The following is a 19,666-nucleotide window of genomic DNA, read 5'->3' as shown; positions in this document are numbered from 1 at the left end:
GTTTCTTCTTTTGATGTAGTTTATCTTGATCAGGAAAAAAGAAGAAAGAAGAGAAACTCTAGACAGAGAATAAGAAGAAGAAGATGAATACATTCCTGAAATTAATTAATTCTAACAAAACAACTAATTGCAGAAAAGGAGAGATAATCAGATGGCATATATCAAGAACAAGAAAAACTACAGAACTCATACAACTTAATTCTGAAGCTAATACGGTAATTAAATACTTTGAGAGAGAGAGAGAGAGAGAGGGCAAAGCTAGCTGAACTCAGAAATCAAACACTAACCAACCAACCAACCATTCTGTTTTGCTTTCCCATCAGCTGCCTACACTCTGAGTCTGATGGAAAACCCTAGATGGAACAGCAAACCTAGCTGAGAAAGATCGAGAGAGGAAATCGGGGTCTGCCCACATCAAACCCTGATCGAAATTCTTCGAATACGTGTAAGGATCATAAGGAACATGGACTCGTTGAGCACTGGTTGAACAATCAAATAGCAACCTCTTCTTCTCTTTCTTTATTTTTCTCCACAACATTCTCCACCTAACTGGCACATGAACCTTGGATTGATCTCTAGTAATTGCCAATGCATTGAGGGAAACCATCTTCTCACACCCAATTTTCACACAGATGTAGCTGAGGTCCATAATGTGGAGGGAAAGAGGAGCTCAAAGTTGATCTTTAATTTTCAGAACAAGTTATAATAGAGGAGTGCATGCTGATTTCTACTGGGACTATTTATAGTGCAGGAGGGGAACACTTTCTGAGGCTTCCCTATCCCTATATTTATTATGTGTGTTGTGTTTGCAGTGAAACTCCAGCATCTCTATGTACAATAATTTACTTGAGCAGCAATACTTGGGACTTTTCAAATAGAAAACAATAGAAATTCTTAACCCAGTGAACAAGAATTTACTGTCTTAGCAGTGAGCACCCAAAAGGATTCCCTTTGCGCAGAGCATTAAAGACATGTCTTTTGGAATGCTGGACTGGACTAGCCACTGAGTAAGTACCAAAGGGAAATGGAAGGCCCAATTGACAATAAAGTTCTTTTATTAGCTGGGTCCGATATGATAGTTGTGTGGTTGCTTGGGCAAGTACTTTTTTAAATTTTAAATACAAGCGATATTGAAGGAGAGGAAATTCGAACACAAAACTTTAGGTGCAGAGATAACCGCTCAATCACCTTACGATGTTAAGTTTGTATCCTATCCTATCCAATTTGACCTAAGATTAGAATCCAAAAGTTTCATAAGATTAGTGCTCCAACAAACTAGTTAAAGTGGTGATTTTGTGAATAGTCACTCAACATTTGCTGAGGAGGAGAGAGAAATTAGCATAAAGTTCAATCCTTCCATGGCTAACGAATCAAAGCAAATAAAAAAGCTTGTTTTACATATCCAAAATGCTCATCTCACCCCATTTTGGTAAGGGTTGAATAATGTTGTTTTCCTACAGTTATTTTACACACACAAATTGCCCTCCCCTCACCAATACAATATCCCATTTCATAATCACACATGGCATGCAGTCGGCATATATGCATGTTGCGATTTGTGAATTTCACAGAGCCCCAAGTTTTCTCAGTGTGTAAATCATTGCATGGAGCAAACACCAAGCCCATGACCCATTGAAGCTTCTAGCTTTCTGCGCCCAACTTCATCACTACATTGCAAACACAAAACAAAGAAAACCAAATCTATAAATGCTGTTGCATATAAGAATTATTTTACATATCTATGGTATCAGTAGCATAGTCAATGAAATATGGAATTATTCCTACATTAGCCTTTCGCATTTCCATTGTGAGTTTATGAAAAGTTTTAAAATACTTATTTTAGTGTGATAAAAGCTAAATTGAGAGTATGGAAATGGCTACTTAAATAATTAACTCTAACAAAGTGATCACATGATAAAACTAACCCAATTTGTTTGACCTACATAGTAAAAGAAGTTTGATCTTTGTGACACTAACTCAACTTATCTATTACTTAAGTTAAAAAGTAGCGTAACGAGTTTATGTTAATCAGCTCTGATCATTTTAGATCACATTTTTATATGGTATTTGAGTACCACACTATGCGGCAAATGAAATGTACATGTCATATCGATTAATGAATAAATCTCATTAGATGTAGGTCGTATGCATCTCTTGCTCACCTCGTAACAATTATGTCGCAAAATTGTCTGATTCACTGTGTTCACCATGACTTCACAAGACACCCTTGCCTGCCAAGTTTCCCAACCAAAATCACAAACATTACTTCCAAGTCTTTCTTTCTTTAACAATAAATCATTAACCAATCTCAACTTAAAACCTTAATTAATTTAATTAATTATACTCTACAAAACTAATTAAGCTTACGTACCTGCAAAGGGAACTCAAAGAACAGGAAGCCCAGCCGCCCGTGGACCTCCGTAACAGTATCAAACGGTACCTTTCCTTTAGCCAAGTCCTCGAGCAGGAGCACCACGTCAGAGAACACCCCGACCCCATTGAATTCCACCTCCGCTTCCATGTAGGACGAACCAAACGCCCGCACGTGACCCCGCTGGAACGTCACGTGCCCCAGACTCCTCCCTCTGTACCCAACCGCCACCTCCAGCGCGTCGTAGTCCATTCTGTAAACGTCGCCGTTTCGGACCTTAATCGTCACTAACATGGACACGTCGATGGCCACGTGCGGCCGCGTGTGGACTTGGACTCTGTTAAGCCGCAGCCGTACGATCTTGAGGGAGGGATCGGACGGCCAGAAGAGGAAAGCGGAGCAGCTGGCGGCTGCTAGGACTAATAGGAGAGTGATGCCGAGGCAGATTGTACGACGTCGTCGTGGGAGGTGGGAGTGAGGAAGTGATGCTGGTGAAACGACGTAGTTTTGGTCGGAGAGTAATGGGATGTATTGAGGTGGTGGTGGTGGTTGTGAGTTGGGGGTTGCCATGGGGGGGTTTTGTTGTGCGTGTGAAGTTGGGTCGGGAGAGGGGTAGGTGTTTAGAGTATTTTTGGGTTTTGTTTGGATGCACTTTTGAGGGGTTTTGTTTGGATGTGGGGAAACTCCTGTGGGGTAGAGTTGTTGCTTCCAAGTTCCTATTTCCTAGTTATTTTCATATCGGACATGATGTAATTTTCAAACGTTCCTTTTATCATTATGAGTGCTACAAGGTACCTTTTGTTTGTGTTTTGTTTGAAAAAGGATTAGCAGCCTAATTCAAAAGAAAAAAAAAAAGTTGGGTAACGGTCGGGAATAATATTATGGAGGATATTAAGCAATTTTTAGTTCAAGTAAATGTTAAAAAAAGTGTGTTTTGAACCTCGTTGTTACAATAGAACAACATATATGAGCGAGAGCTGGGTTTGCTCTATTGATTGGAATAGGGTTCATGGTTCAATTTGGTTAAGTGAGATTTGCTCCATTGATTTGAAGTGGATTCAGTTTGAGAGTCACCTTGTCGTAATGAAAGTCTTATCACACTCTAAAAACGAGTTTTTATAAATAAATAAAATCTAAAATTTGCCTCCTACTTTGATAAATGTCAGTTTTTATAAAAATTTTCAAATATAACCAAAAATTGAGTTAAATATACTCAAATCTCCTCAAAACAAAACCCAAATAAACCTAAAAACTAACAAAATAAACAAGACACCACCATCCCCGCCTATCCCAGTTGCCACCACTCTTCTCTCCTCTATTTCTTTCTGTCAACAACTCACCACCTTGTCAACCTCCACGCCAAAGCCACTTTCCCAACCTCAAAATTCTTACTATGCTAAGTTTCTTTCTTTGGGAAATCTGGAAGACCAGATGCAAAGCTATCATGGAAGGTTATAGAATTGATCCATGCAAAGTGGTTGAAACAGCAGGTAAGGCAAAGGTGGAATTTTAGAAAGTGTGGCAAGGTAATGCAAATAGTGTGACGAGTCGTTCCCTTTTAATTGGTGAGGTCTGCTCGTGGGAGCCGCCGCCAATGGGTTTTGTTAAAGTTAATATTGATGGGAGTTGGCAAAGCAATGGTAGAAAAGCTGGTGTTGGAGTGGTGATTCGTAATTCAGTTGGGGAGTTTCTAGGAGGCTTGGCTGCATCACGAGTGGGTCACTCTGCTCTTGAGGTGGAGGCTTAAGCAGCTGTCATGGGGCTGGAGTTTGAGGCCAATCTTGGCTATAGTGATGTCTACGTGGAATCTGAATCAAAGACCCTTGTGGACGGGATCAAGGGGGATATAAGGAACCGTGCCTGGACTATCAGGCCTTCTATTGAGGTTATCTAGCGTAGAGCTGATCAGTTCAGAAGTGTTTTTTGGTGTTGGGTTCAAAGGAGTTCAAATCGAGCAGCTCATGAGGCTGCAACGATAGGTTGCCGAGCAGTGGAGCAGGAAAGCTGGGTTACTCAACCACTGCTGTCTCTCATACATGTTTTGGTGTCTGATGGTCTTCCAGGTCCTCCTTAATTTTTGTTTATAGAGTAGGAGCTTTCCTTCTTTTGCTGGATTGTAGCGATTCAGATGTAAGAGCTTCTGTAGTTTGTCTCAATTTCTGTTTTCTGTGTATTTCCTTGCAGTTGCCTTTTGGCTTGGAATCTAATTCATGGTTGACAAAAAAAAAAAAAAAAAAAAAAACTCCCGCAATTCTCTTTGTTCACCCAACTTCTAATTCAAATTTTCACAATTTCTAAGAAAACCCCACTATCTTTCCAAACTATCCATAAATACACACCCAATAGAAAAAAATAAAATAAAAAACACATCAACCTCACACCCAGCTATCTTGCTCCTTACCATGGATGAATAAATGATTGGTTGTGTGAATTTAGTTTTATTGATTTGGCTGAATTTTGAGCGTGTATGGCTGAGAAGTTATGCAAATTTTTACAGTTTGATCCAGTTGTTCATATGTTTGTTGTGTTGTTCACTAAAATCCCTAAATTTGATGTTCCAAGGCATCAGGGTTTTGCCTGTACTACAACAATTGGTGCATGAGACTTATGCTGATTTCGATTTCTCTGCTAGTAGGAGTGAAATAGTTTTGTTCCTAACTCTTCCCTAGTCTGCTGCTGTAATCCATGTACAGCAGAAGACTGATTTAGCTAGCCCCATTGAGAATGTTGACAATTAGAACTTCAGCATGTTGGCAATTACAAGTTTTGGCCCTTGAATTGGTCATATCAGTTTATCTTTGCAGGTCCTTTCTTTTGGTTTCTTTTGCTAGGAGCAGTTGGGTTCTTGTTGTTCATAGTCTTGGCACTTGATGAAGAAAACAACTTAATATATGAACTCAAACTAAATGCTTGGTTACTTATTGTCACTGCCTTGAAATTCTGTTTCTATCAAGTACATAGGTTCTAGTTGTCTATGGAGATAAATTAAGTCTAGTTTTGTTGTCTTCCCTAGGCCATGTTTTCAGGAATAAAATATCACTCCACATCCGCTAGCACTTTCTCAAGCAATAGGGTGTAGAGGAGTTTGTGTTTTTCTTAAACTTAATATGAAGAGTGGTGGGTGGGGTGTGTGTATAGATGTACTATAAGGTTACGTATTAAGTTCGATGACCTTTTTTATCTTTTTACACAATAATAAAACTTAAGAGCTTAATGATTTAAGTATTGGAATGAACAAAGAAAAGTGTGGAGTTTAAATAAAAAAACTTTAAATAAATACATAAAACACAAAAAGGGGAAAGATGAAAGATATAGAAGAACTCAAATTAATGGAAACAATTGTTAGAGTTCATGCGAGATTCAGAATGAAAACAAACTAATCTCTTACTACGATCATTGCTGAAACCTGAAAGATATTTAATAAGAAATATATTGAAGAGAGAAAAAAAAACAAAAAAAAAAAAAAGAGAGAAGAAAAGAAGTGTGGGGAAAAATGACAAGAAGATATTGGAAGTTGGAACATCAATTTGGAAGAGATGATGGAAGCAGGAGTTGGTATCTTTTCATTATTTGTTGTAAGCCACCCAGGAAAAAACAAAGTGTGAAATAACAAACAACCTTTTTCTTGACGAGAGCAACAAAGTGACAAGGGCAAAAGTATTCAACTTCTACTTCAAGTACAAGAAAACCAATGAAAACACCACCAAGGAAAGGCCAAAAATTCTATTATAAATTTCGTTACCAAGACCCTCTCTAATAATTAAGTTGGTGGTGAAGCGTTGCTCGAAGTGGATTAATTCTTTTGTGTGTTATTTTGGAATTTTATCATATAAAGATCAAACACTAAGATATAATGATCCATTCCTTCAAAAATTGGATAAATCGATCTATTCACTGTCCGAGAGTGATATAAAATAACTTTTATTAGCTATCTAAATTCAATTCATCAAATTAAGTTCAACACATTATTAAATAGCACGAACGAATGTGACACGATCTAATAGACTAAGAACTAGTTGGTGACTCCTTGTGCTCAAAAAATAACAACAAAATAGACTACATTTTGGGCTTGATTCTTATTGTAGTGAAGCGTTGCTCCAAGAAGAAAATTTAATTCTTCTATCCTTCCCTCCCTAGACCCCCATCCAGAAGTGAAACAAAATGAACACCCTCTGCAAGTTGACCTTGGCTTATGTAGTATTCGGCATTTCTCTCTCTGTTTTTTAAATATTCTCTTTTTTTTTTCTTTTTCTTTTTCTTTTTCTATTTAAGTGTTAAGATCAAGAAATAATAATTTTTTGTTTTCTATTCATCCATAAATTTTCTTTTTGTTTTTTCAGACTGCATGATTTTGATAGCATAAGAGAAATAAAATATAACTTCGACCAGCACATGAATTTTGGGTACAATGCAGAGAAATTCATTCATATACAATATCTCCAATCTATGCAGCACCCAGTTAGTACTCAGTAGGTCCCATAATATCCAATGGACTCATATAATTAATAAGGCCCTTGTGAAGCAGAAAAATTTATTTCTAACCTAGCCAATAACATAATAGCACGTAAAAAAGTTATTTTATATATCATTATGTCATTGGTTGGGTATAGCAAAGAGTACTATATTCGTTACTTGAAAGTGTTATCCCGACCAATAACACAATGTCAAATTTGTTATCTCACAATTATTGTATTATTGACCGAAAATAACAAAATTACTATCCCCATTGCATAAAAGTCTTTCTCTAAAGCAAAGACACATGGGCCGACAAGGAATGCTCTCTTCATTTTTTTTCAAAGCTTTCTTCATTGAGATTGGAGAAGTGCAACAAAACTACCAGTCAACAGATTACAGAACTACCAGTCCACTGCTGGGGATTGAGTGTTTTCTTTTCTTTGTGCAATTTCCAGTTCCATCTATTAATTTTCTATGAAAATTCACATACAACTTTTATGTCTCTTTGACAACAGCAACTTCTCTCTCTCTCTCTCTCTGTAAAGCTCTCTCTTTCCTTCAACCTCGGACAATTTTGATCAAGGTGGTCCAATGGCCAGGCCTGGCAACAAGATCATACAAGCCAAACTGGTGGGTATGTCTTACCCTTTCTTATTTCCAATTCATTACTTTGAGTATTCTGTTTAATTTTATTTATTCTTTTCAATCCCTTAATAATCTGTGCAATAACTCTTTTAGCACATTTGCTACTATAGGTTGGTGCTATAATCCATCGACTTCTCTAATTCCAATTGCTTAAGAGAAGAACCTTATTGTGTGTATTGCCTAGAATTCAAAATTTGATGTAAATTGTAGATATCCATTTTCTTTTTTTCAACTGCATGCTGGAAAAATTAAACCCCACAGAAGTGCTGATTTGAGGCTCCACCATTTTGAAATGCCCCAATTCATGATTTGCACCCCAAAAAAAGAAAAAGAAATAAGTACAAAGCAGTGTGGCAATTCAAACAGCAGATTTATATCAGCATACACCGGCATTTGTAGGTGTGCCATTCTTACTCTAGACTGTCCAGTAGTTTCTGTAGGAGCTGATCTCTTACCTGTATTTTGAGAAGCATAGACTCTCAGGTTGAATTAATAGCATATTAGGAGAACCTTTTGGTTTTTGTTGCATTACTTCCTTGATGAGAGCAGTGCTTACAAGTTACGAGAATGTAGTACAATGACAATTTTCATTTGTAGTTAGTTGAATTGTCCCATAAAGACAGCTCATTTCTAAATTTCTTGAATGATTCTTATTCAGGTGCTTCTAGGGGACATGGGAACTGGAAAAACCAGCTTGGTATTAAGATTTGTCAAAGGCCAGTTTTTTGATCACCAGGTTTTTGTTGACCTCTTTGTATTTTCGATAAAATCTTTCCTTTTTTCTTATTTATGTGAAATTTCACAACTGAGGATCTTGGTGCTTGTTTTCATGCAGGAACCAACAATAGGAGCAGCTTTTTTCACTCAGATACTGTCGTTAAGTGAAGCCACTGTGAAGTTTGATATATGGGACACAGCAGGACAAGAACGGTATCATAGCTTAGCTCCTATGTACTATCGTGGTGCAGCAGCCGCTGTAGTCGTGTATGACATCTCAAGCACGGTACCTATGAACCAAACTTATGTTTTGTTCATTCATTCTAATGAATTCCACCCTCTCTTTCTTTAAATTTTAAAAGAGTATATGTGCTTGTGTAATGTATGCAACAGCTGATGACTGTGACTTATGATGTACGTATATCGGATTTAGCTCCCTTAAGTTGCCTATTTGCTGTTCGAGTATAGTAAACTAGCTTCACCTTTTTTTAATCCAGATTCCAAAGGTATATAAAATTAAGTAAATTTAGGTTTTCCAAACTTGAATATGATTGTAAGTTGTATGCTGTAAATTCTGATTTGAAGATTTGAAGGTGATGGCAGGTATTTTCAATTCAATACTCAGTTATATTATATTGCAATTATATCTGGTTCACTGATTAGAATGTGCACTGGCCTCAGGATACGTTCACTCGAGCCAAAAAATGGGTTCAAGAATTGCAAAGGCAAGGTGAGACCATAGAAATTGAAAAAGTTGTGTTCTTACCATGTTTTTCCTTTCTAAACTCAGTTTTAAATATGGAAAACCAAGATACCAATTTACTCACACGGTTGCCCTATACGTATGTAAAGTAGAAAGAGTTAAACAAACCAACCTTGCTCTTGCGATCTCCTCCTTAGTTCCAATTCTCATCTAAAATTTTCAGGCTGTTTGTCACCTTTTCTGGTTTAAAATTGTATTATTTGTATCTTCAATCTGTGGCAGGCCCTGATACGTCTTTTTTGCCTACCCTCTGCTGTCACAAATTTTGATTGCTTTTCTCTGGCTAGTACAATTTGAAACAGCCTGGTTTAGCCCTTTTCTTGCACATGTCTGTGGACCCTATGTTATATATTAAAGTAGTAAGTGTGTTTTGGGATGATTTTTCAGTTTTTGAAAAATAATTGGTATTTTCACTGTGCTTATTCTGGAATGATTTTTGTTCTTGAAATGAAACATGATGCATTGTTTATCACCCTTTCCAGGGAATTTAAGCTTAGTGATGGCGTTGGTGGCAAATAAGTGCGACTTGGAGGCGAAAAGAGAGGTCGAGAATGAGGTATTTGCAACAGCTTCTCCACAATTTCCCTTTCGCTCCTTCTTTCCATCTGCATGAGTGTGTAGTAAGATGAACGTATTTGCAGTCATATTGACTATCAGATCTGGATGCACAATAACGTTTTGATGTTTGTTAGTTTGGAACTTGTATTTAAATTAAAGGTTTTGTGTTTTATTTTTCTTGTAATTGGATTGCAGGAAGGGGAGCAATTTGCTCAAGACAACGGGATGTTTTTCTTGGAAACATCAGCCAAAACTGCACAGAATATCAATGAGCTATTCCATGAAATAGGTAACTTTCAGAATTATTATCTGAAGATAAAATCTGGTTCGGTTACAACATTGCCTAAGGATAGCAGGGTCATCACAAGGGAAATTTACTGTTTCAAACATTAGACATTGTTTTTGTAATCCAAATTCTATGCAAGTTGAATTGCAGCAAATAAAAAACCGGCATGAGTCCAGACTTGTTCGCGTAGAGTTGTATCAATCATAATGACTTAGGACCATGTAGAATTGTTGGCATTCAGAAAATTTAATTTGTTTGGTCGCATCCTCCAGGTACAATGACAGTAATAACTTGAAGGTCTTCTGTTTTCGATTTTTCGTTCTAACATTCAGAGTTCAGTGTTTAGAATTTCGGATGTGCAATGCTTACACATCATGTTCCTTTCCACCTATGCAGCAAAGAGATTAGCAAGAGCTTGCCCCTCAAAGCCTCCCGGAGTGAATCTAATCAACGAAACACGAGACAGAAGAAGAAAGTCATTTTGTTGCTTGGGGTGACGACCATGCACTGCGGCAGTCTGTTTCTTGAAAGATCCCATTTTGCCTCTTATTGATTCAGGGGTTGTTTTCTTCAAAGTGTTGAGAGGGAGTCTCAACAATTGCTCACAGGAAATCAAAGAAGTACTTGCCTAAAAGTTTTCAAAAGTTTAAGAACAAACTTGTAACATCTGTAAATTCGTATAAGCTCTGCAGAATATGAATATCCATGCTGCCTTTGATCATCTTATGTGACTTATGTTCAAAGAAACCATATGAAGCATAAATTGGAAATAGAGCCCTCACCAACAAAACACATATGATACAACAAATAGAAATTAATAAATTTATTCAGCATATGACCTCATGATTTATTTCTTTGATACCGTATTTACGAAGATAAAATGGTCCGCTATAATTAAATGAGAGAAATAGATAAAATTAACACAAGACAAACAAAAAAAGCAAAAACAAAATGTTTGCCAAATTGGCCCCTAACTACCTCTTTATTGTTATAGAGTTGTTCTTCTTCCTATTTGGAGGTTATTTAAACTAACACAACACCAGAAAAGCTTGCGCAAGCACGAGGCAAGATGTGGAAATTGACTAAGCTTGATCTAAAGTCTTAGCCCATCTATTACATTACTTAACATTATTCTTATCTGAGATAGAAGATCCAATGCTTGAAGTAGAAGTTGGTTCCACCATACATGTTAGGTTGGATGGATCTGCTCATCTGTAAATGGCTTATTCCTCTTTCTTTTTCTTCATCTTGTGTGTGTTTTGTAACCATCCATCCCTTTTATCTAAAAGATCTAGGTTGCCAACTTCTTTTCAAAACAAAAAGCTATGTAATTAAGGGATACCGGTTGTATACAAACATGTATCAATCTCACTCGTTCCTAGTCAGGTAACGTACTTCGGTTGTATACAAACATGTATCAATCTCGCTCGTTCCTAGTCATGTAACGTACTCGGATCTCATGCCCTCCAATGACCAATATGTTAAAGCTATGTGCCAACTTGACCTCTTTGCAGTTTTGATGTACTGGACTATTTTAGACCACTGGATTCTTTCTTTGGAGGGAAGAAAGGTATATAGTCCTGCTTCCATGATTCTCCATTACTCCTATTTCTTTCTGTAAAGTACATAAATGCGGTGGAAAAAACAAATCTAAAGGAGTGGCTTTATTTTATTTTTCAGAAATTTTTATTTTAAAAAAACCTTAATTACAATTTCAACCTTCTACAAAATTAACAAAACGACATGTGCAGCTGAGTGCAGCCATAGAGATAGAAGCAGCCATGATTGCATTGATTAAAAGCTTAAAAATTAGAAAAAGGAAAACGTTTCTAAATTGTTAAAGGAATACAAAAAAATGGTCCTTCCTCAATATATTGAAATCAACTTCACGTATATGATTTTCAGGGCTTGTCCCATATGAAAATTGCAAAATCCTATAAGTTACCGATAGATACAAATTGACACTAGAATCAGGACAAAAATTATTAAAATGAAAACAAAAAACAAATGGGCAAATTATACATACAAACTTACTCTCTTGCTGAGCTCTGACTTGGACTATGAGGTGATCTAGGCCTCAAGCTTCTGTACATTTCTGAACACGAAGAAGCAAAATCCGACAATGCCCTAAACAGTTCCGGTAAGCGAGATTTAATACTTGCTATCGACTTCTCTCTCACCTGAATGCATAGCCGTTCATAGGCTTCCTCCTCCTCTTCTAACCTCTTCTTCACTATTTCCACAGCAAACTGCTTTTCTGCAACCACATCATTTCGAGTGTGGCCTTCTGGCCCGTCTGGATCTATTTCGTCCGGAATGGTCTTGTGCATATTTTTATTGCACCAGTCTTCAAAATGTCTTGTCTTGCGGGCAAGCTCTTTCCGGGTTTCTTCACATTTGTCCTTCATTTTAATTTCATCCTCTTGGAGAGTCACTATAGTACTTATTACAGCACCAAAGTTATGTATAGCAGTTCTTGCGACATCATCTGGAAGTTTCTCTAGATGATCCTGCCACGCAAGGAGGAGTCCCTGAATGGGGGGTCGTTGAATTCTTGGTGGGGAAGAAACTTTCTCCTTCAAGCTGCTCTCAATAGGGATTAGATTGAGTTTTAACCAATTGTTGAGGGCCTTGATGTACACCTTTTGATAAGCCACAAGCTTCCCAATCTCAGAATGCCACCCTTGCACAACACCAAGCAGCTGGATTGTGCGCTCATGATGGTGCTGACTTGTTTGCTTGGGACAATGGGAGACGTCAAAAGACCTGAGGGCTGTTACCCTCTTTGATTGGGTCTCATGGTGAATTCGCATGATTTCCCACATAGTAGCCATCCTGCAGTCCGTTAATCATTTATTAGTGGTTTCAAATTGTACGTTTGAAGATAGATGCAAAATCCTACAAGAACAGTTCAGTGGTAAAGTCCACAACTACCAAGAGCCTAGCCGGGCAGTGTCCCTTTAAGTTGACTAACCAAAAGATAAATAAACTGGAGCACTAAAATCTAAAATCTACAAAACATTAGGACACCATATATAGGTTTCCATATAGATATGAACAAACAAGATAATATTTTATAGGTCTTCATAAAGAAGGGTAGCACCATCAACTCATAAGATAGGAGGAAAGGAAATCTTATGTTGAATAGTCTCCAACACAGGAAATATGAATCAATTTTAATTGATTAGTGTACAACTCTCTAGTTCAAGATGTGAATAAACAAGGTACTTTTTTTTAGGTCTTCATAGAGAAGGGTAGCACCATCCACTCATACAATGAAAGGAAATGCTCTCCATCAATATATATATGTATGAAAAGATGCTAGTGTTCTTTTCTTCATTTTTGTTTTCAAAATTTAATTATAAGGCACCCTATTTTCTGCAAAACCTACTGAACCTTCTGCCAGAAACACCTCCTTGCAATATGCAGATGAGGTGTTTGAACTCATTATTTGCAATTTCATCCTATGACTCATTGTCCCCACCCATTAAACCACCTACAAATCCTTAATCAACCCACAATATGAACCAATAGAATCTTGTTGTATGTTATCAAATGAAAACTCACCCCTCGACAAGCTGAACAAGTTTTGGGTACAACCGTCCGTCTCGTAAAGAGTTTATCTCTGATACTGTTGAATCCATAGACTGCATGTCAACAATGTATCTTGTATGTAGATGACTTACGGCTGCTTTTGCTTTCTCCGATGCTTCAGAATTACCCCGTTTCTTAAGCCTGTTCAGCGAGGCAACCTTCTTTTGGTACTCAAATTTCATAAGCTCACCTGCCTATCCAACAATAGTCAATCCTAAATTAGATTGAGTGCACAAGTAATGAATACTGATATCATTGCGGAGCAGTAGTAGAGTTCAAAGGACCACACTACAGCAAGAGCAAAAACAACAAAGACATTTTCATGAAATTGTGTGGAACAATGTAGTAATTAAACCAGAATATTGATATCAGTGGAGCCCTAAATAGTTAGAACCTTTAAGACTTAGAACCTTTGAGACTTGAATGCGCAACCTCTCTATCTATTTCTCACACGGTTTCTCTATCACAGTGATAGCAAAACGAAACTGATTTAAGTTTTGTTGTACCTTGACTTCGTCATATAGCTTTTTCTCCCATGCCAGCAACTTATCCAAGACTGTAGCATGAGTTTCATGCTCATCGGAGTCGAAGTCATCCTTGCCATCATCGACATTTGGAATTCCTCTAAAAGAACGATTCCATGTAATAACACGCATCACTCTAGCAGAGTGATCTATATGCCCTGCAAATGTAATCACAGTAATTGCAAACCAAACATCAGAAAACCACTCAAACATAACAAAACCCAACAACAGAACCACAGAAAGGTGATTGATTACCTCGATTATCAGCAAAATTCGAGTGATAGTGGAGCCTGGTGGCCTCCAACATCTTGGAAACATCATGGGCACTCTCTGAAGCCTTGAGAAAATGGTCATCAAGCTCTGCAAATATCTGCAACAAATTCACACTCCCTTTTGGCACCGGGGCCTTGGCCTTCTTCAAGCTCTTCCCGACGGACCCACCGCCCACCTCATCCACCACCGGCAGCTGCGGCGCCACCACCACCTCCTCCACTTTCGCGCTTCTCTCCACCTCCACCTCCTCCTCTTCATACTTCTCCACTCCCTCCGGCCTTTCTTCGAACGCCTCCTCTTCTTCCTCATTCTCCACTATCTTTGGCCTCTCATCGTACAACTTCGGCTCAATCTCCTCGGCGTCGGCCAGCGTCGGGGCCGGCATGTCCTCCACTGAGAAAAAGTAGTCGTAAGGCGTGTCGCGGTGCTGCGGCAGCGGCGGTACCGTCCTGCTCTCCACCGAAACCGACGGAGACGGAGAAGGCACCGGCGGCGGACCATCCAAATTGTGATCACCGTTCTCCACAACCCCTTTCTTGCTCCGGCTGCTCCTACTCCTCCGCCTCAAGCTCTCGCTACTCTCAATCACCTCATCGTCCTCGTCCTCGTCCCCCTCGATGATGGGCTTGGGCTTGGACTTGGTCCGTGGCTTGGGCAGGTCGGGTTTGATCTCCGGCATGCTGGCGGCTCGTTGGAGAGGAGAGGTGGAGAATTTGGGGAGTGGCGGAGGCGGAGGGGGGAGGTTGTCGACGAAAGGTGGCGGGGCGGGGACACCGATGGCGGCTGCGGCTGCGACGGAGGCTAAATTGGGCTGGTGGGCCGGGATATGGGCCGGGTGGGGGGCCACGATTTCGCCCTGGGCGTAGTCGCTTAAGGCGGCGCCGGTGTTCTTGAGGTAGATGGCGTAGGAGGAGTGGGCCGCCGCGAAGGCGTTGCGAGACGTCACCGATTCCTTCATGAACTGCTTCCGCTCTTTGCATCGGGACACTGCTTCTTCGTTCTCGATCTTCGACTGGGTGCAGCCCATGTTCGCTATTCAGCTGAAAACGCAAAATTGGGCGTGTAAGAACGAAGATGAGAGATGGAGATTTAGAGAGAGAGAGAGAGAGAGTGTGTGTGTGTGAAGGGTTGAAGAAGAAGCTTTTTTGGGTTAAGTTGAAGAAGAAGCTTGGAGCTTTTACTTTCGAGGCTGTGCTGTGTCTGTCTGTCGTGTTCTTTCTGCGTTGGATTGGGAAAGAATAATGAGAAAAAAGCGGAAGGGGACAGTGTGGGGGATTCGGTTCTCAGGACAATAGAAACGGCGTCGTTCAGTGCTTGTTAATTGTTTATTTTATTCCCATTTTTTTATTTTTTATTTTGGTATTTTGGAGTGATGTGGTGTGAGGGAAAGAATCCAAAGAGAGGAAGGGACAAGGGGTGTTGGGATTGGAGTTCGGATTTTTGGGGATGGGGGTTTTTCAGATTACCAGTTGATTAAACAAAATTAAGAGAGGTTAAGAAGGTCAAGCTCACAAGTTAGTGCAGCAATAAAAAAATAAAATTAACCCTAACCTAAGCTAAATCAACCATTTGGTTAAATGTTCTACATTAAAAGAAGTGTAATTTTGAACAAATTCGAACCAAATATCAATCAGTTTGAATAACTTTTTTACTTGTTTGGCACTCGACATTTACAAACATGTTAGGAATTGACGACATCCCTACTAACTTTTTCTTCAACAGAAGAAATATTATTTACGGCATGAAGGTACTAGATCCCTACTTTAGAAAATTTTTTTTTTATATATATATATATATTTTTTTTTGGTAGGAGAAAAAAAGGAAGTTATTTGAGTTTGAGCACTAGTTTGCATCTGGTGTTTCAATTTCAAGTGTTTTGGTTTCTTTTTCTTCACGTCATTGACTTGGCACAAGGCCAAATCAATATGAATCCCCCTCCCTCCCTCTATTATCAGTCGTTGGTGGATGAGACTTTTCTTACGAACCTGTTATTGACACTCCAAAATGTTGATCATGCACTCACCGGTTATGTTTTTGTTAAGGTTGGACTCGGTCTAGATTGCCAAAGCCAAAGCAGGCCAACCGGTTCGGTTTGGCCAGTTTTCAGGTCCATATATGCCCAGCCCTAGTTTTTATAAACAAATAGGAACTTTAGCTTATTTCTAAAAGCCCCTATTACGAAAAAGGTGAAAACAATTAACTAGCAACCTTTGGTGACTATATGGATGGACTTTACAAGAAGAAGGCTTACATGAATCCAGTCTCAGTGATTATAATTTTGTTTTGTTATACTCAATCTGCCAAAGCTCAACATCAGTTCCTCTATCATACTCCCTCACATACTGAGGAATCTGTGTAATGTCTATGCATTTTCCCACAAAGCAAGGCATTGAACCACATTCAAGGGCTTCAGAATCTGCATCTTCCATTGAAAACCAAGTATAAGCCGTAAAGATAAAGCAAAAAAAATAAGAAAAAATGAAGTAACAAGCTCATAATATGTATGGGTGCATCTTGATACACGAACAAGCTTACCCCCCTCTAACCGCAAAAAACTTCGGAAATGCGAGTAACCATTTGCAACAACATTGAGATCATCAACACTGAAGTTGTAGCGTTTTTCCAATGCTAAGTACAACACCTGAGAAACAAAAAGCTAACTGCCATTTACTTGATCAACATATTAGGGATGAAAAGGAGTTTCTGAAAAAGATGAGGGGCTGTCGAAAACATGGGAATGTAGTCATCACCCTCATTGACACCTATTCTAATCATGATCAAGCTCACTTTATGTACCCATGTAATGGTTGCTTCAAATCCTAAACTTTTGATATATTAAAGGCAAAGAAAAAGGGCAAACATGACAAATTCTCGGAATTCTGTCACCCATGATACTTCAATTCTCCATCCCCGGAAATTCTAAGATTTTGGTTTCTACATACCTTTTCTGAACCCGAAGACATTAATCTCTGTAAAGTGCTGAAAAACGCATCTGTTAGATCATCACTGTAGATTACATCCGCAGCTACAAGCAAAGAAGCTTCCTGGGCTGCTTCGACTTCTGAAAAGGTCCAAGAATACCTGGGCAACATCATTAAAAACTGATTTATGTTTGCCAATAAATGATGTTAGGATATAAAAAAATAGTGTTAACAGTTAAGCTACATGATTTAGAATAAACCCAGCAAAGGGAATGCACTAGCCAACATGATAAGGAATTATCCAAAATGAATATGTTGTTATTCTGCTAGTTTCTATAAGCAATCAAAGTTGATACATAATTTTCACCTTTTACCCAGGGAGGATTCTTCTAGGGTCATTCTTGGGGGCCAGGGTTTCATCCAATCAAGTTCACGTACATGAACTGTAGCTCGATGACTGAACAGTTCAGAATTGAGGTCGACATTCTTAGCACAGTTGTCAAGGACCTCATTCCCATGGTCTGGCACAGAAGGCAACCTTATATTAATCACAAGTTTGAGTTGTATGACTCAAATAAGTAAATCCAACATAACTATTCACGGAACTCATTAGTAAAAATCATATAATTCATTGAAAGATCAACTTTGATTCCAAAAACCTAGTAACATACACTGAAATGATCCAGCACCCGTTAAAAAGACATTTCTTCTAACCCTTGTTTGAAAAATACAATTAGAAAAACTTTCAAAGAACAAAGGGACATGAAACAATATTCAGTAAGTGCAAGGTCACTGTACCTGTTATAAAGATTGTTTTAGCAACACGTGCAAGTAATACACCCACCAACCCTGGTAAAGATAATGAATTCAAATTCCTGTCAATGAACATATAGTGATGTCTCAAATGATGGTCGTAAAATCTTGAATGGATAATGAACTTGTAGCATTGGTTCCCAAAACTGTTTGGTGGTATTTTCAGAAACAATCATGGTCAGATTTCTAACATTAGAGTGTTTTCCTCCCCCAAACTACAGTTCTCGAAAAATCACGTAGCTTTTCTTCATATTCTTCTAATTGCATTTGAATTTTCACATTTTTAAATTCCTATGGTGTAGTTCAGCTATCCAAAATTTGAGGTATATATCATCTCTAGAATGCACAAATAAGCATCGAGTTAATTTAGAATGAATGTTAATGAATCAATAATTAACTATAAGGAGCGAATTCCAGGACAGATACAATATAATCAGTTAAAATAAAGACAGTACTAATGATTATTGTACCTGTACCAGCACCAAGTTCTAATGCGACAGTTCCATCAAGTTCAGATGATGTAAACATCTTATGCAGCAAAAAATCGGATAATAGAAGTTCTGCCCTCCACACCTGCGGGGGCAAGATGAGATTAGCTAGGGATACATTGCAAATAAACCAAACTTAAAAGCTAAAATTAAAAACCAACATCACAAAATTTACTTGCAAACCGACGCTTGGAATTGATGATGTGATATTATGCTGGATGCTCACGCTAGAACTCTGAGTAGATAATTCTGCACATTTTTGTGGAGAAAAAAACAACAAAAACCCCCAAATGATCTTCAAAAATGAATTACATTCTTCTTATCTTGATAAAAAAAATTATCGGAAAAAACAAAATATGGTCTTTATTGTGTAAGAATTGCTGGTTTTGGTTAAGGGATAAAATTCAAAACAAATCAACCAGCAAGCACAAATGCACATGCCCATTCTAATGTACAACTAATCAAGTCTATCTGAAGGAGTAACCCAAACAAACAATCCCAACATGCTCATTGAGAAATTGGGTTGAGGTCTTTAAGATCATAAATGGAAGCAAAAAAAAGTTGTCAAAATAAAAACAAAAGCAGCATGTGTGAGTGGCAAATGGCAACTTACTGTTGCGTCTAGGGAGAAGAAGATCACCATCCTCGTCCAAGCTAATCATTTGATTTGTGGAAGCAGGTTCAACTTGGGAAGTCCCATTGTATCTTCTGGGCTCAAGTTCTATGAGTAAGTAATTGTGTTAGAGGCTTAAATATTTCTTCTTCTTTTTTAATTGAATAAAACCTAAAAACAAAAGGGCAAAATTGAAACAGAGCAGAAGTTAGGGGAGATTGAATTCAGAACCAGTCGGGATGGAGAAGGTGAAGCGGGAAATGTGGGGTCCAGAGAAACCAGATGGGCAGCCCAAGTGTACTTCACTCATCACCTGCTCTTCCTCCTGTGAATCTCCGCAGTTCATTTGCCCCATCGTCTCCAAAGACCCTTTCTCCATTGACACCAATCTTACTAATAAACCAAACGCTAACCCTAATTGCAATGTTCCTCTTAGAAGCTAATCCCAATTCTGTGTCAAAACGCTGCGTTGTGCGTTTGCAAGCAAAGAAAACTGAATGGGCAGCTAGCGCATCTGGAAAATTCATAAGCAAACTGAGAAATCAAGTTGATACCTTCTTTTTTAACTTTTTTTGGTCTAAAAATACTTAAATACCATCACTTACCGCATTTGGAATTTTTTTAACCTTTTTTTTTTTTTTTTTT

General features: G+C 38.4%; 4 protein-coding genes across 7 annotated transcripts; 1 reads left to right on the top strand and 3 right to left on the bottom strand.

Moving 5' to 3' along the window:
• On the bottom strand, positions 1,336–3,159 carry LOC18782711. The gene is made up of 3 exons (XM_020558925.1): positions 2,372–3,159; positions 2,163–2,231; positions 1,336–1,667 (listed from the first exon to the last, which is right to left on the bottom strand). The coding sequence occupies exons 1-3, from the start codon at positions 2,939–2,941 to the stop codon at positions 1,665–1,667; spliced, it is 642 nt and encodes a 213-aa protein (XP_020414514.1). The 5' UTR covers positions 2,942–3,159; the 3' UTR covers positions 1,336–1,664.
• LOC18782016 (ras-related protein RHN1) lies at positions 7,151–10,542 on the top strand. 2 transcript variants are annotated; one of them, XM_020561005.1, is made up of 7 exons: positions 7,151–7,460; positions 8,130–8,207; positions 8,307–8,474; positions 8,870–8,918; positions 9,434–9,507; positions 9,705–9,798; positions 10,192–10,542. In XM_020561005.1, exons 2-7 carry the CDS (start codon positions 8,145–8,147, stop codon positions 10,290–10,292), a joined length of 549 nt encoding a protein of 182 aa, XP_020416594.1. In that variant the 5' UTR covers positions 7,151–7,460; positions 8,130–8,144; the 3' UTR covers positions 10,293–10,542. The 2 variants fall into 2 exon arrangements, with proteins under 2 accessions (XP_020416594.1, XP_007215984.1); XM_007215922.2 differs by having other exon boundaries at positions 7,152–7,456.
• LOC18784399 lies at positions 11,639–16,490 on the bottom strand. Of its 2 annotated transcripts, none has more exons than XM_020559214.1 (5): positions 16,438–16,490; positions 14,169–15,226; positions 13,896–14,071; positions 13,363–13,583; positions 11,639–12,630 (listed from the first exon to the last, which is right to left on the bottom strand). In XM_020559214.1, the coding sequence occupies exons 2-5, from the start codon at positions 15,211–15,213 to the stop codon at positions 11,826–11,828; spliced, it is 2,247 nt and encodes a 748-aa protein (XP_020414803.1). In that variant the 5' UTR covers positions 15,214–15,226; positions 16,438–16,490; the 3' UTR covers positions 11,639–11,825. The 2 variants fall into 2 exon arrangements, with proteins under 2 accessions (XP_020414803.1, XP_020414802.1); XM_020559213.1 differs by lacking the exon at positions 16,438–16,490 and adding an exon at positions 15,368–15,786.
• LOC18784357 (methyltransferase-like protein 22) lies at positions 16,316–19,661 on the bottom strand. 2 transcript variants are annotated; one of them, XM_020559215.1, is made up of 9 exons: positions 19,253–19,661; positions 19,022–19,129; positions 18,584–18,657; positions 18,391–18,493; positions 17,906–17,956; positions 17,475–17,628; positions 17,129–17,267; positions 16,722–16,827; positions 16,316–16,608 (listed from the first exon to the last, which is right to left on the bottom strand). In XM_020559215.1, exons 1-9 carry the CDS (start codon positions 19,398–19,400, stop codon positions 16,457–16,459), a joined length of 1,035 nt encoding a protein of 344 aa, XP_020414804.1. In that variant the 5' UTR covers positions 19,401–19,661; the 3' UTR covers positions 16,316–16,456. The 2 variants fall into 2 exon arrangements, with proteins under 2 accessions (XP_020414804.1, XP_007217772.2); XM_007217710.2 differs by having other exon boundaries at positions 16,316–16,602.

The sequence above is a fragment of the Prunus persica genome, chromosome G3, assembly GCF_000346465.2.
Source record: "Prunus persica cultivar Lovell chromosome G3, Prunus_persica_NCBIv2, whole genome shotgun sequence".
NCBI lineage: Eukaryota > Viridiplantae > Streptophyta > Magnoliopsida > Rosales > Rosaceae > Prunus > Prunus persica.
This window is presented reverse-complemented; position numbering and strand designations above follow the sequence as displayed.